Genomic DNA, 14,811 nt, shown 5'->3' with positions numbered 1-14,811 from the left:
TGAGGAGGCGGGGACGGGCCCGATTCCTCCCGGCTCGCGGGGGGCTGCAGGAAGTGCGCGGCGCGCCTGGCCTCCGCTCGCCCTATCATAAACCCAGGAGGGTGGGGCGCCGGCCAGGCTTTAGCCAATCAGAGACTTGGGATTTCCCCGGCATGCAATGCTGGCGCTGGGCTCCTGATGCGATTTCCGCGGGGACCTCACTCTCCAACAGAGCCGGGGAGGCTCACGGCCGACGGGGTGGGGGGTCCGGGCAACACTGCACCCTGGGACTTGTAGTTTCTTTCGGTGTTAGGACTTTGGGTGCTCTTCGAGATTGTCCCTCCCACTCGCTTTGGGGGTGCTCCAGGGGACCGGAGACCCTTGAAAACCGGGAGTGTGGTTCCATGCTAAACCAGGTCGTGTTCTGTAAGAAGGAGCGAGTGTCGTGTGAAAAGTTGCCGTGCACGTTGAAAAGCATCTTCCTGCTGCTCGCACGATCAGTTGGCTCATTTCCTCTCTTCCCGGCAACATTCAGTGTTTACTGAGCATTGACCGCGCCTGCGTCCTGCAGTCCCTTTCTCCCCTACGCTCTGTCCCCTCCCTGTCTGTGGGTTTCTCAGCTCTGCTCAGTTCTAAACGACTTCGCCGAAATCCCACCCTTTCGGGAAGGTTGAAACAGCTAAATACCGTGCATCCTGTTTTTCTGAACTGTGGTACGAATGATTAAGGTATTCAACATTGCAAGTTGCCCTGTCCACAGAGGGCAAGAAAACGTTAACTCTGGGAGTGTGTTGAACTAACAATGACTTTAGTCCAATTTGAAGTGGCCAGAGATCTCGGTGGAACCTCCAAATGTTAGGTGGCCACAAGCCTGAGCTCAGCCCGGACTGAGACACACAGAGCTAGCATAGATCTTTCAAGGTTTTACTCAGCAAAATACACTCGTTTGTATGATCTACTCCCCGCTGAGGGTTCTCCAGCCCGAGTCTAGGAACTCCAAACGCCCTGGGAGAGAGGTTTTGAAGCCCTCCTGCCCTCCTGTCTAGGAGCAAGCAAGGGGAGGGCACAGAAGCGAAACAGAGGTTAACACAACTTGTTACATTTACTCAAATCATCCTTGTTATCTGTGCTCAGATGTCTGGGCGTTTGTGTCCATGCCCTTGGGGTCTGGCATGTTTTTCTTACTAGACTGTAAACTTATGACCCTAAGGCACAAAATGAAGTCTGGCTTTCCAAAATGGAGTCGCAGTGGTTCAGTTTCTTTCCAAAGATATTTTAAATACTTGGTTGTTATCAGCTTTTTTTTTTTTAAATAGTGTTGGGGAATTGCAAGAATAAATATCCTAGCTTAATTTTTCTTTTCTTTGTTGGTGTCGGGGAGGTGACGGGAATTGGGCCACATTCATCTGTGTTAGGTCATCGCTTGACACTGACTCACCGGACTCAAAGACAGAGCTAAGAGTTTATTAAAGCTCAGCGCTGAGGACTCACGGAATCCCAAGCCTTAATTCAACATTCATTATATACCCAATTTTACCCGAATTTGTGGTTCAAGCCCACATTCTTACATTCTTAACCTTCATGTTAATGCAGAGCCAACATACAGAAGCAGAGGTGGCAATTAGAAAAAAGCGTTCTGCTTGATTTGTTACACATACCACGTTCATCAATTCATATTGCCCGCTATGCAATGCGGGGGTAGGTTGATTCATAGAAAAATCTATCGCCCTTAAGCTAACTAGGAAATAAAGTAATGTAAAATATACAGAAAAAAACATGATTCCTTTCATTTTCATTGTGCTCTGGGTTTCCTCCTGGCTCTTCACTCAGGGACCACTCCTGACAGGCTCCGGGGACGTGGGATGCCAGTGATCAAAGCCGGGTAAGCTGTATGCAAGGCAAATGTCTTGCCTGCTTGTATCATAATAGCGATCGCTAGGACCACTATTCTTTGATTAATGATGTTCTCTGTTATCTCTTAGTTGCCTGCCCGGGTTAGGGCACCCAAAATCTCCACATAGGTTTTTTAAATGTCTCATAGTTCATTGGTTTGCAATGTGGTTCTGGGCATATTTTACGTTAGCTAAAAATCCTTTGAAAACTGCAAGCTCTGGGGCTGGAGCAATAGCACAGCGGGTAAGGCGTTTGCCTTACATGAGGTCGACCCCGTTCGATTTCCACCATCCCATATGGTTCCCCGAGCACTGCCAGGAGTAATTCCTGAGTGCAAAGCCAGGAGTAACCCCTGAGCATTGCTGGGTGTGACCCAAAAAGCAAAAAAAAAAGAAAACTGCAAGCTCTTCAAGTGGCTCAGAGACCTTGGAGGTTGTTGATGCATTGTTTGTCCACAAAGAATGTTCACATTTCCTGCTTGAGGAAGATCTAGACTCTTTCTCTGTTTTGGCCTGAGAGGAATTATTAAACAATGTCTCTGACTCTGTGGAGTCATTTGCAGAGTGCTCTAGCTTTTAAGGTAGCAGAGTGATGGGTTTGTAAAGTGGTCCAAGATGGAGTGTCTCCCGACATCTGACAAAGGAGGAATCCTATTTCAGTAAATTCTACAAGGGATATTCCTTTTTAGTGTTTTCATCGGTGTCTTGTCTTGTCTTCTGAACCCTGTAAGGAGTGACTCTGAGCACAGAGCCAGGAGAAAGTCCTAAGCACTGCAGGGTGGGGCCCCCAAACCAGCAACACACACACACACACACACACACACACACACACACACACACATGGCAGATTAACAGATTAAGAATTTGGGTCCCCAGACTGCGGTGCTCTGGGGAACTGGTGGTGCTGGGGAATAAGATGGTTTGCTGCTAACCCCAGTGCCTCAGTGCTCTCTATGATCCAAGGATTGTTTTTGTTTGTTTTTTGGGTCACACCCTGCAGTGCTTAAGGCTTTCCACTCTTCTGCGTGGAGGCAAGTGGATTACCAGCTGTACTATAACTCTACCTCATTGAAGGATTACTTTTATACCCAAATCAGCTGCCAAGGTTGATGCCAACCTACTTTCTTTGTTTTGTTTGTTTGTTTTGCTTTTTGGGTCACACCCGGTGATGCACAGGGGTTACTCCTGGCTCTTCACTCAGTAATCCTCCCGGTGGTGCTTGGGGGACCATATGGGATGCTGCAAATCGAACCAGTGTACAAGGCAAACACCCTACCTGCTGTGTTATCACTCCAGCCCCATCCTTTGAGAGGTTTAAACTGCAATTAGGTATAGGTGGATTCTGTTATACTAATTGCATTTTGGGTCTAAATGGTTGTGATTAAACATATGCTGCAGTCTGTCTCTCTGGTCTCTGCAACCCCAATCTTTTTTTTTTTTTTTTTTGGTTTTTGGGTCACACCCGGCAATGCACAGGGGTTACTCCTGGCTCTTCACTCAGGAATTACCCCTGGCAGTGCTCAGGGGACCATATGGGATGCTGGGATTAGGACCGGGGTCGGCTGCGTGCAAGGCAAACGCCCTACCCGCTGTGCTATCGCTCCAGCCCCAACCCCAATCTTTATGTACTTTGTATCTTCACTTTTAATTTCACTCTGGGGAAATCTTTCATATTTAACAACTAATGAAACATGTGTGCATGCCTGTGAATGATTCCTGCAGACAAATTTGGCGAGTATCAACAAAGGAATGAGTGCCCTCTACTTTCTATCCTCCCCAATGGTAAATTACCATTCATTTTTTTTCAATGTGTATAAAGCATTATTTCTTCTGTGCAAGGGTGACTTTCTATTTTTGGAGGGATGGGGAGCACACCTAGAGGTGTTTAGGACCTTGCCTCGCTGAGTTTGAGCATGCCAAGCACGTGCTCCAGCCTCTTGATCCACCCTAGAATGATTATCTGCAAACAAAATAATGTGTGGTGCGTAGGGGAATCTCAAACACGACCCGAAAGCTTTCATTCGGGCTTTCGGATTTGTTCCTTCTTGCCAGACCCTTCCCTTTGCCCTTTCAATCCGGGAAGGAAAGCAGAAACCAGGCCGGGGGTGGGGGGGTTGGGGGGGGTAGGGGGAGGTGGGAGTTCAGAGCCGTCGGAACGCGGGTGGCTGGGAATGTTGTCGGGGGGCCGAATAGTCGGCGCACGCGAGCGCGACCAATCGGGCTGCTCAGAGGGCCTGCGGGGGCGGGGCGCCGCCTCGGGACTTCCGGGCTGCAGCTCGCCGCTAGCTCCCCAGGTCGTGCGCTCGGGATGCTCCTTCTGGCGGTGGGCGGCCGGGGGGCTGCCGAGCTAGGGCTCTGCGGAAGGAGGACGGTGCCTTGGGTCGCCGCCGCGCTTCGACGCCCCGGGGCCGTCCTCGGGCGCTCGGCGTCTTGCAGCGGCCCCTCGGGGCAGGTCGGCGGCGGGAGCGCGGGGCCGTCCGGAGCCGTTCGGTGTCTCCCGCGGCCCGTGCGGGCCAAGGTCGGCGGTGCAAGGCGCGAAGGCTGCAGGGAGGGGGAGTTGTGTGTGTGACTGTGTGTGTGTGTGTTGGGGGCGGACATCGGGCACGTCCTGAAATTTTAACACCGATTCTCCTTTTTTGCCCCTTTTAAATTTATTTGGTGTTTGGGCCACACGCAGCAGTGCTCAGGGATTACTCCTGATGGGGTCTGGGGGTCCTATGGGGTGCTGGTGGTCGCCACGTGTCAGGCAAGCACCCCACTTCTTGGACTATCCAGCTCGCTTCCCGGACCCCCATTCTGCAGAATTCCGCTCGTTGGAGAAGGGCCCTTTGTGGGGGCCCCAGGCAGCCAGGCCTAGGGCTCCTTTCGGAGTACCCCGGGACAGTGCTTCTTTGATGGGCAGTGCCCAACACTTCCAAGTTGAAGGGTCAATATCCAGAACGGTTAGTTGCAGCACCTGGGACACCAGTGAAAGAGTCCAGATTAACCAGCTTTGAGCTTTCCATTAGGTGACCCTTTGGTTTTCTTTGGGGGGCACATTAGGTGTAGCTGGGGTATCTGTGGTCCTGGGGTTTGAACCCCGGGTGCCCACAGAGGCTTCGGCCATTTGAACTATGTCCCCCGCGCAAGGTGGTTTCAACCTTAGGAATTCTTTTGCTCCCTGAAAAACGGGGCTGTAGACCGCGAGCCTCATTTTAACCAGAAAAAAATTGTCGCTTAGTTCTCCCTGGACCTTTATCAGGAATAGCAAACCTGGTTAAAACCTGAAAGAATTGGGAATTGGAATCCGGGCATGCCTTTTACGTTCTGAAGTGTGTGTGTGGAGGTTTTTAGACGTGGGGGAATTCCCGAAATTTGCGGGATATCAAATAATTTTTCCTGATGAAATAAGGGAAATGAATGAATGAAAACAAGGTCTTTAGGGAAGAATTATTCTCTGAATACTATCTACCTACGGTAGAATTGTTTTATAAGTATTAAAAATGGTCTGTGGCCAAAGCAATAGTACTGCGGGTAAGGCACTTGCCTTGCACAGAACCTACGTAGGTTTGAACTCCCGAAACACAGAAGGAACCCAGATCCCCACCAGGAGTACTTCCTGAGCACAGATCCTGGAGTAAGCCCAGGGAACTGCCGGATGTGGCCCCCAAAACAAAAGTTGAAATTTTTTTTTGCATTTTTTTTTTCCTTTTTGGGTCACACCCAGCAATGCACAGGGGTTACTCCTGGCTCTCGCACTCAGAAATTACCCTGGTGGTGCTTGGGGGACCATATGGGATGTTGGGAATCGAACTCGGGTTGGCCGCGTGCATGGCAAATGCCCTACCTGCTGTGCTATCACTCCAGCCCCCAAAAGTTGAACTTTTGGTAGCACACCTGAGGTTACCCTTGGGCTATTCCAGGTGGATTGAATCCGGGTTTCCTGCTTGCAAATCATTTGTTGAACTAATTCTCTGCATATGGAAAGCAATTTCAATATACAGTGTTTAACTTATTTTATTAAAATATATTCACTAAAAAAATAAATATATTCACTAATTCATTTACATTTTTAAAGACAAGAGTGATGTCCTCATTTATAGTGGAATAAGGAACTGGAGAGGTAGTATAGGAATTAAGACGTTTGCCTTGCATGGTGGAGGTAGTGGTTGAGGGATAAAGGGGATGGAGTAAAAGAATTCCACTACTTGAGTTTCTACCTCTCATAATCACAGTTTATGTTGAAAAGCTTACAGTTGGGATGCAAGTCTAGGTTTTCAAACTGCAGCTCAGCTGTTCCTGTGACAAGAATTCAGGAAGCCATTTTAGCAAGTTTCTGCTTTTCGGCTCTGGATTATTGTGAGAATTCTTTAACTTACCACATGTAACAGTTCTACTTTTATCATAAGAAAAGCATAAACAGAATTTTAAAGTTGGTCTAACATGCAGTCTGTAACGTGCTCAGATTATCTTGCTTTCTCATTAGGTACCCGTTTCTTGGAGAAGATGTGTTCGATGCTTACATGCGCAGCCTGAAAAGTCAGAAGGAGGAAGGCTGATTTACACAGGGAATCTGGCTCGAACAGTATTTGGTGGGTAATCTGAAGAAAAGGCTATTTCAATTTTTTGTCTCTTGGTTGTTAAAGTATGTTTTTAGCTCATGCTATTTTAGCACTTATTTGCAAGTCATAAGGAAAATATTGTAAAGAGTTTTAGCTGTGACCTCTTGATAGAAGACGTAGTGGGTTAGGAGTCAGAGAGATAGCTCAAAGGCTGAGCAGGAAGCTCAGGTTTGATCTGGCACTGCCTGGTTCTGCAAGCACAGAGTGGGTGAGACCAAAAACCAAAAGCAAAAAAGAGAGGTTTGCATTTTTAATGAGATTTATTTGCATGTTTGAATATGCATTAATTTCTGGTTAAATATGCAATGCTTTTTATTTAAAATATTGGAAAGTTTGGGGCTGGAGAGATAGGAGAGCAGGTAAGATGCTTGCATTGCATAGGGGCCAACCTGGCTTCAGTCCCATCACCTCATATGGACCCCTGAGCACAGAGCCAGGAGTAATCCTTTAGCTCAGTTAGGTGTAACCTCCCCAAGAAAATTGCCAAAAAAGATTGAGTTGGAAAAAGTTCTTGCATTGGCCTGATAGGGGAAACCTGCATGTGATTTTTCAAGTTCTCTGAGGTTGTATTTTAATCTGAAGTTTATGTATTGCAACTCACAGTACCCAAATAAAAAAATTTTTTTTTGAGCCACACCTGGTGATGCTCAGGGGTTGCTCCTGGCTTTGCACTCAGGAATCACTCCTGGAGGTGCTCAGGGGACCATATGGGATTCTGGGAATCAAACCGGGCCAGCCGTGTGCAAAGCAAACACCCTACCCACTGTGTCATCACTCCAGCCCCCATAAAATTAAAAAAATTATAGTAAAATGAAATAGCAGTCTAAAGTATAACTTATGATAGTTGGAGGATTACTTTTTTTAAAAAATGGGATCACGCACAGTTACAAGGTTGCTCAAAATTGAATTTCAATTGTATAATGTTCCAGCACCAGCCCTTTCACTAGTGTACATTTCCTATAACCAAGGTCCCCAAATTCCTTCCCCCTCTCCCCCATGGTAGGCACTTTTCCTCCTTCACCTGTCCCCCTTTCTTTCTCTCTTTTCTTGGGCATTATGGTTTGCAATACAGATACTGAAAGGTTATCACATATGTTCCTTTACCTGCCTGCTTTCAACCCTCAGTTCTTATCCAGTCTTATCATTTCTAACTATTTTTGTCACATTAGGCTGGAGTGATAGCACATCAGGTAGGGCTATCAAAGCAGGTTCGCCTTGTACATGGCCGACCAGGTTCGATTCCTCCGCCCCTCTTGGAGAGCCTGGCAAGCTGCCCGTGGCGTATTTGATATGCCAAAAACCGTAACAAGTCTCACAATGGAGACATTACTGGTGCCCGCTCGAGCAAAGCGATGAGCAGTGGGATTACAGTGAGAGTGATTGGTTCCTTCTCTATCCTAATTGCCTTTGTCCCATACACACTTGTGGCAAGGTTCCACTGACCAGTTCTCCTGGCCCTGTTTCCTTCACCTTGATAATAGTTTCATACTAGTTTTTCCCCCTTATATCCCACAAATGAATGCAGTCATTTTTATATCTGTCCCTCTCCTTTCGATGGAAGATTCCTTTTTGTGCCCAAATCACCCATAAGATTTTAGTGCTCAACATTTGTGGATTTTAGTTGTGTTTTATATATGCACACACATACATGTACATATACAGACATACACATACATATGTTTTGTCCACATCTGCCTGAGTTTAGGGGTTACTTCTGGCTCAGTGCTTTAGGGTCACACATGAAAGTGCTCGGGATACCTTGAGATTCTGGAGATTGAATTTAGGCCTTCATACAGAGCCTGTGCTGTATCCCATTGCGCTATTTCAGAGTGCTGTATCCCATTGCGCTATTTCTCTAGCCTCTGATTTATGTTCTTGTTTCATAAAGCAGACGAGCTGGAGCGATAGCACAGTGATAGGGCGTTCGCCTTGCACGTGGCCGGCTCGTGTTCAATTCCTCCGTCCCTCTCGGAGAGCCTGGCAAGCTACCGAGAGTATCTCATCCGCACGGCAGAGCCTGGTAAACTCCCCGTGGTGTATTTGATATGCCAAAAACAGTAACAGTAAGTCTCACAGTGAGACGTTACTGATGCCCGCTTGAGCAAATCGATGAGCAACGGGATGACAGTGACAGTGAATAGCAGATGTCAGTTTTTAAAATTTACTGTGGAAATCTGTAAGTTCTCAGATTCTCTGACATTAAAATAGAGTATGTTAATTACTTTTAGGTGTTTCAAATTTGTAAGGAGTTAAACCTGATTTTTTTCTTTTTCCCCTTTTTGGGTCACACCCAGCGATGCTCAAGGTTACTCCTGGCTGTGCACTCAGGAATTACTTTGGTGGTGCTTGTTGGACCACATAGGATGCCAGGGATCAAAGCCAGATTGTCTGAGTGCAAGACAAATGCCCTACCCGCTGTACTATCGCTCTGGCCCCCTGAAGCCTGATTTTTTTTTTTTTTGCTTTTTGGGTCACACCTGGCTCTGCACAGGGGTTACTCCTGGCTCTGCACTCAGGAATTATCCCTGGCGGTGCTCAGGGGACCATATGGAATGCTGGGAATCGAACCCGGGTCGGCCGCATGCAAGGCAAACGCCCTACCTGCTGTGCTATCGCTTCAGCCCCTGAAGCCTGATTTTTAATCACTGTTGAGTGACCCAGGTCTGATCCCTGACATGGCACGCTGTATGGTTCTTGGAGCCCCACCAACAGCAATCACTGGAGTGCAGAACCAGGAGTAAGCCCAGAGCATAGCTGGCTGTGGTCTTTTGGCCCCAAAACCAAAACAGAAAAACCTGCCAACAACTTCTTAAACTTTTGTTTGTTTTTAAGCAGCAGTGCTTAGGGGTTACTCCCAGATATGCACTCTGGAATGACTCCTGATAGGTTTCTAGGAATCAAAGCCTTGCAAGGTAAATGCCTGCTATACTATCTCTTCAGCCCCTAACTTCTAAAACTTTAGTTTCATAACACCAGCCAGTGTTTCTCAACAGGGGGACCATTTAGCTCCCAGGAATTCCAAGAGGGCCACAGGTGAAAATTGTGTAAATGTGGGGCCGTTGCATGAGATTAGGAGGTAAACCTATAGGGCAGGGAAGGCTGCAGGAAGGAAGCATGGTAGGAAAAGAGTTGAGAAACACTGGCTTGGGGGCTGCGGAGATTGTTCAGGGGTCAAGGCACTTACCTTATCTGCCACCCCTGGTTAGATCCCTGGCACCAATTATTAGCCTCAGACAAAGACATCGTATGGGACCTACATCAGACTTGATTGGATAGACAAGTCTTTGGCAGGTGGTGGGGAGGCAGGGCGTGGTGATGCTGTGGTATTGGAACATACTGTGCATGAAGCTTTGTCATTAATATTACCATAAAGCATGGTGTCTCAAGTGAAAAAGAGCAATAGCACTGGTTTAAGGTGGGTTTTTTGAGTCATACTGGCGATGCTCAGGGTTTACTCCTCGCGCTGCACTCAGGAATTACTCCTGACGGTGCTCCATCATGCCGTGGATCAAACCTGGGTCCACTGCATGCAAGGCAAAGTGCCCTACCCGCTGTAATTTCGCTCTGGCCCAGCTGCACTGGTTCAGGTCTTGGGAGGGACATATTTGCTGAACTTACTTAGGTGAAAGTGGAAAGCTCAAACAGGCAATCGTAATTACAGACTGAGGAACCGCCCACAGGAACTTGTGTAGCTTACATCATTGGGATTGGGGTGCCAGGTGCGTTGTGTGTTGGTAATCTAGGGCTTTCTGGTAATTAGGAAAGGACTGGAATCAGCCCAGGGGACTGGAGTGAGTGCATGTGTGTCTCTCTATATAGCACTGGGAGTAACACCTTAGCATCACTGGGTGTGGCTCCCAGACAAATACAGACAAAAAAGTTAATGTTGTAGCCACTTTTCCCCACTCCCCACTTACTCTTCCTGCACCCCATGCTCTCAGTTTTTGGGTCACACCTGGCAGTACTCAGGGTTTACTCCTGGCTCTGCACTCAGGGATCACTTCTGGCGGGCTCAGGGGATCATATGGAGTGCCAGGGATTGAACCTGGGTTGGCCACATGCTCGGCAAACGCTCTACTTGCTGTACTGTCTCTTACCCCATGAAGCCACTTCTCTTTCCTGACAGTCTGCCCAGAATCCATACAGGAAGTGATGTAACACACCTCTGAAAGCAGTAGGCTTCATTTTGTAATCTTTTCTGTGGTCCTTGTAGTATTTCACTGAAGCTGTTCAGAGTGACATCAACTTGCAGAATAAGATGAAGATGAAGATGGAGACCTTTTTTTTTTTTTTTAAGAGCCAAGTGTTAAGTACAAACATCTCAAAGAGAGAATTCAGAAGAACCCTCAGATCAATCCAACTTTTTTAAAATCTTTTTGGGTCACACCTAGTGATGCTCAGGGGTTACTCTTGGTTCTGCACTCAGGACTTACTCCTGGCAGTGCTCGGCCATGTGGGATGCCCGGGATCAAACCTGGGTCAGCCACCTCCCTGCTGTACTATCGCTGGACTTTTTTTTTTTTTTTAACCCAAGGCTATTTGATGACACAATGTAGATTTGGTGTAGCCTTAAAATTAGGCCTAGATCATTGAGTGACACGCAGTGAGCCTGAATTGTTCTTGTGAAGCCTTTCTGGACTAGCTGGCTGCAGAGTCTAATGACAGAAATGTGGATGTCAACAGTGCACCCTTTTGGCTGCACATCCGTAGACAGGTTGTGTCCAAGGCTTTGAGGAATGAGCAGGCCCAGTAGCAGGCAAGGAAAACAACTTCCTGCGGATGATCTTTGTTCTTTTCATAATGGAGTGATAAACTCTTTTTTTGAGGATCAGGGGTTTGGGCCAGACCTAGCACAGAGGATACTCTGGTTCTGTGCTCAAAAGACCATATTTAGTGCCTGGGGTCTAACCAGGCTTCGACCACATACAAAGTGAGCACCTTAACCTCTGTACTATCTTGCCAACTGCCAGGAGCTTTCTTATCCTTTGTTTTTGATGGGGGACCTACTGGGGTGATGCTCAGGAGGTCTTGGGGGCCACTCCCAGTCATAATGAGCCTGTAGTGCTGGATCTCTGGGCCTGGGCCTAGGCCTGGACCTGTTGGTGCATTTTGGGTCACCAGGGCCACAACTGGTGATACTGGGGGCGACCACGTAGTGCTCAGGATTAAATTTACAGTTCCACACATGCAAGGCGTGTGCTGTGCCTCTTGGAGCTGTGTCCTTAGCCTCTAACGTGTTTCATTTTTTTAAAATTCAGTAGTGCTAAATAAGAACTTTGTTCTTGCATCAACCAGAAAATTATTTACTTTGAGAGCATATTCTAAAATATGTCATGTATACATTATTTAAATGTTTCAGTAAGCTTTCCTGTCAGTTAAAACACTACATTTCAGTTCTGTAATCTAGAAGTCTGAAATTAAAGTTTTGCCAGGATATGCTCGTTAAAGTGTTGAGGGAAGAATTCTGCCATGCCTCTCCAGCTTCCAGTGACTCCTGCCGGTCTTTTGTGTTCTTCACCTTGTGACTGCATCACTGATTCTTCCTTCTTTACAGAATTGTCTCTGTGTTACTCTTTGTTCCCTTCTGCCTTTATAAGGATGTGCATTGAATTTAGGGTTCAGTCTAATCCAGTATGATCTCATCTTAGTTGTCTGCAAGTACCCTTATTTCCAAGTATGGCTATGATCTGAGGTTATGGAAGAACATTATTTAACCTATTACAATGTGACAAAAGAATGGGGAAAAGAGATAGCTGGAAGGATTCAGGAGGATTTTGTATTGGAGGCAACTTGGCATTGTGTTCCGTATAGTCTAATGTCACAGCAATTATATATTAAGAGGGAAATTATTATTGATTTTTATTTATTTTCAGTTTGGGGGCCACACCCAGCTGGTTGAGACTAATCCCACCTCAGTGCTTAGGACTAATTCCTGTGATGCGCTGGGGACCACTTGATGATAGAGATTGAATTTGGGGCTCCCCCATGCAATGCATGTACTCTAGCCCTGTACTCTATGACCCTGGCTCAGGAAGGACTCTTTTTTAAATTACCGATGCCAGATAATTAAGCCTTTATTGGGCAGATGCGGGGGTGGGGGGAAGTGAATACTGGTGAAGGGACTGGTATTGAAACATTCATATCTGAAATTGGCCATGACTACTTTTGTAAATCATGGTGTGTCAGTACTAAAGAGAAAAAGATAATTCAGCCTTCAACCATCAACAGTGCATGAGAATGTAAGGTTTGTTCTATAGCCTCACCCACAGAATAAATTCAGGCATTTGGTTTTTGCAAATTCAGGGTAAAGCAACGTATAGTTTTAATTGCACATTTCTTATTACAAGTGAGGTTAGTGTAGTATGATCTGTGTAAGCACCATATGCATCTTGTTGGTCTTTTTTTCCCCCTTCTCATAATCTAGGGGATGTACTGGAGTTAATAATTTTTTTGCGCTATGAGTTGCAAATATTTCCCTTGTTTGTCTCTTGGGCCACGTTCTTTTCCTGTTGTCAGGGAGCAAACCCAGGGCCTCTTATATCTTACAAATGTGCTCTACCACTGAGCTGTGTGCCTGTGTGCCTGATACTGCCTCCCCCCTCCCCCCAATACATTTTTGTTTTCCCTCTTTCCTTTTTGTTGTCATGATGACCAAGTTGTGCATTGTTGGTTGTGGCACTCACTGAGGGTTGACACAGGCGGCAGTGCTGGAGCATTTGCTGGTGGATGTCACACACCTTGGCTGGGGCACTTGGGCACATTTTGGGTGCAGTGATTACCAGGGGTTGCACATTTCCTTGTGGTGCAGGAGCCCCAAAGTGGAGAGCTACCGAGAGCTGCCGAGCTATTCCCGGCTGCGCCCCCCAGGTACGTTTTGTACTAGATAGGTGGGGGTGTTTGCTAATAGGTTTTTGCTAATCTGCCTACATTCAGGTTCTTTTTTAATTTTTTTTCTTTTTGAGTCTACCTGGCCATGTTAGGTGATGGTCCGGGGTACTCCTGGCTTTGCACTCAGGAATTTGTCCTGGCGGTGCTCGGGGGACCTTGTGAGATGCCAGGGATTGAACCTAGATTGGCTGTATGCAAGACAAATGTCCTACCCACTGTACTATCGATCCGGACCCTTGGTTTTGCTTGTTTTTGGGGTTTCATGCAGCTGGGCTGAGGGGCTACTCCTGAATCAATGCTTTGCTGCTGGTGGTGTTTGGGGCATCATTTGTTACCAGGAAATGACCCCTGAGCATGGCCAGTTGTTTCCTCCAAACTCAGCCTGCCAAAGTGGATGTTGTCCCCCACCAATAAGGAAACCATACTCAGGCCTCCTGTTGGTAAGGCAGGTACTCTACTCCTAAACCATGTTCTGAGGCCTGGTAATACTCAGGACTGCTCCCGGCTCTGCACTTGGAGTGTCTGGGGGATCCTGCAGTGGCAGGGAGGAGCATGAGCCTCCTGCATGCAAAGCTTGCACTAAGCCCGTTGAGCTCTCACTCTAGCCCTCCTAGGGTGTTGGTAGGTTTCATGAACAAGATATGTAGAGTGCTTAAAACAAGCTTTCTCTGTTTTATATTAGCAATATAAACTCTCTTTGTTTTGGGGTGCAGTTGGCTGTGCTCAGGGCTTACTCCTGGCTCTGCTCAAGGATCACTCTTGTGGATTTGGGGAAACATGTAGTGCCAGGGATTGAATCCAGGTTGAAGCTGCATGCTGGGGTAACACAGTGGGTATTAGCTTTCTGGCCGCATCAGTTTTGATTTTGGAAAAATGAATTGTTTGATTCTTTTGTAAGTATAAAAGTATTAATTGTCTCATTTTCCCCCATTTAGGTGTGAAGTGTTTCTCTTATTCTACAAGTTTGGTCAGCCTGGCATGTCTACCTTATATTTTGGCTCAAAATAATATTATATTTGGAAGTCTGCCTTTGCAAATCTTATTTTATGGCGTTATAGGAAGCTTTACAGTGATCACCCCAGCATTGCTTCACTTCGTCACAAAAGGCTATGTCATACGGTTGTACCACGAGACCACAACAGACACTTATAAAGCTGTTACTTACAGTGTTCTGCTTTCAGAAACAAATACAGTGTTTCAGCAGAAAGATGTGAAAGTCCCAAACAGCACACATGTGTTCACCACATTTTATGCGAAAACAAAATCACTGTTAGTTAATCCAGCGCTCTTTCCAAACCCTAAAGACTATGACCATCTAATGGGCTACGACAAACCATTTACTTTTGACATGGAAGAAACCAGTGAAAAGCGAGAACTTAAAGATGATAAATGAATGTTTTATATATGTTCCTAAGTATTATCTAATGTATAATAAAGCTGTCTTTACCTTT

General features: G+C 46.6%; 1 protein-coding gene across 1 annotated transcript; it reads left to right on the top strand.

Annotated features, from left to right (window-relative positions):
- The first annotated feature begins 4,118 nt into the window (after window positions 1-4,118).
- On the top strand, window positions 4,119-14,811 carry TMEM70 (transmembrane protein 70). Its single transcript, XM_004602386.2, has 3 exons — window positions 4,119-4,389; window positions 6,337-6,442; window positions 14,296-14,811. The coding sequence occupies exons 1-3, from the start codon at window positions 4,180-4,182 to the stop codon at window positions 14,751-14,753; spliced, it is 774 nt and encodes a 257-aa protein (XP_004602443.2). The 5' UTR covers window positions 4,119-4,179; the 3' UTR covers window positions 14,754-14,811.

The sequence above is a fragment of the Sorex araneus genome, chromosome 2 (genome assembly GCF_027595985.1).
Source record: "Sorex araneus isolate mSorAra2 chromosome 2, mSorAra2.pri, whole genome shotgun sequence".
Taxonomy (NCBI): Eukaryota; Metazoa; Chordata; class Mammalia; order Eulipotyphla; family Soricidae; genus Sorex; species Sorex araneus.
Note: the sequence above shows the minus strand (reverse complement) of the source record. Positions and strands in the feature narration are given on the sequence as shown.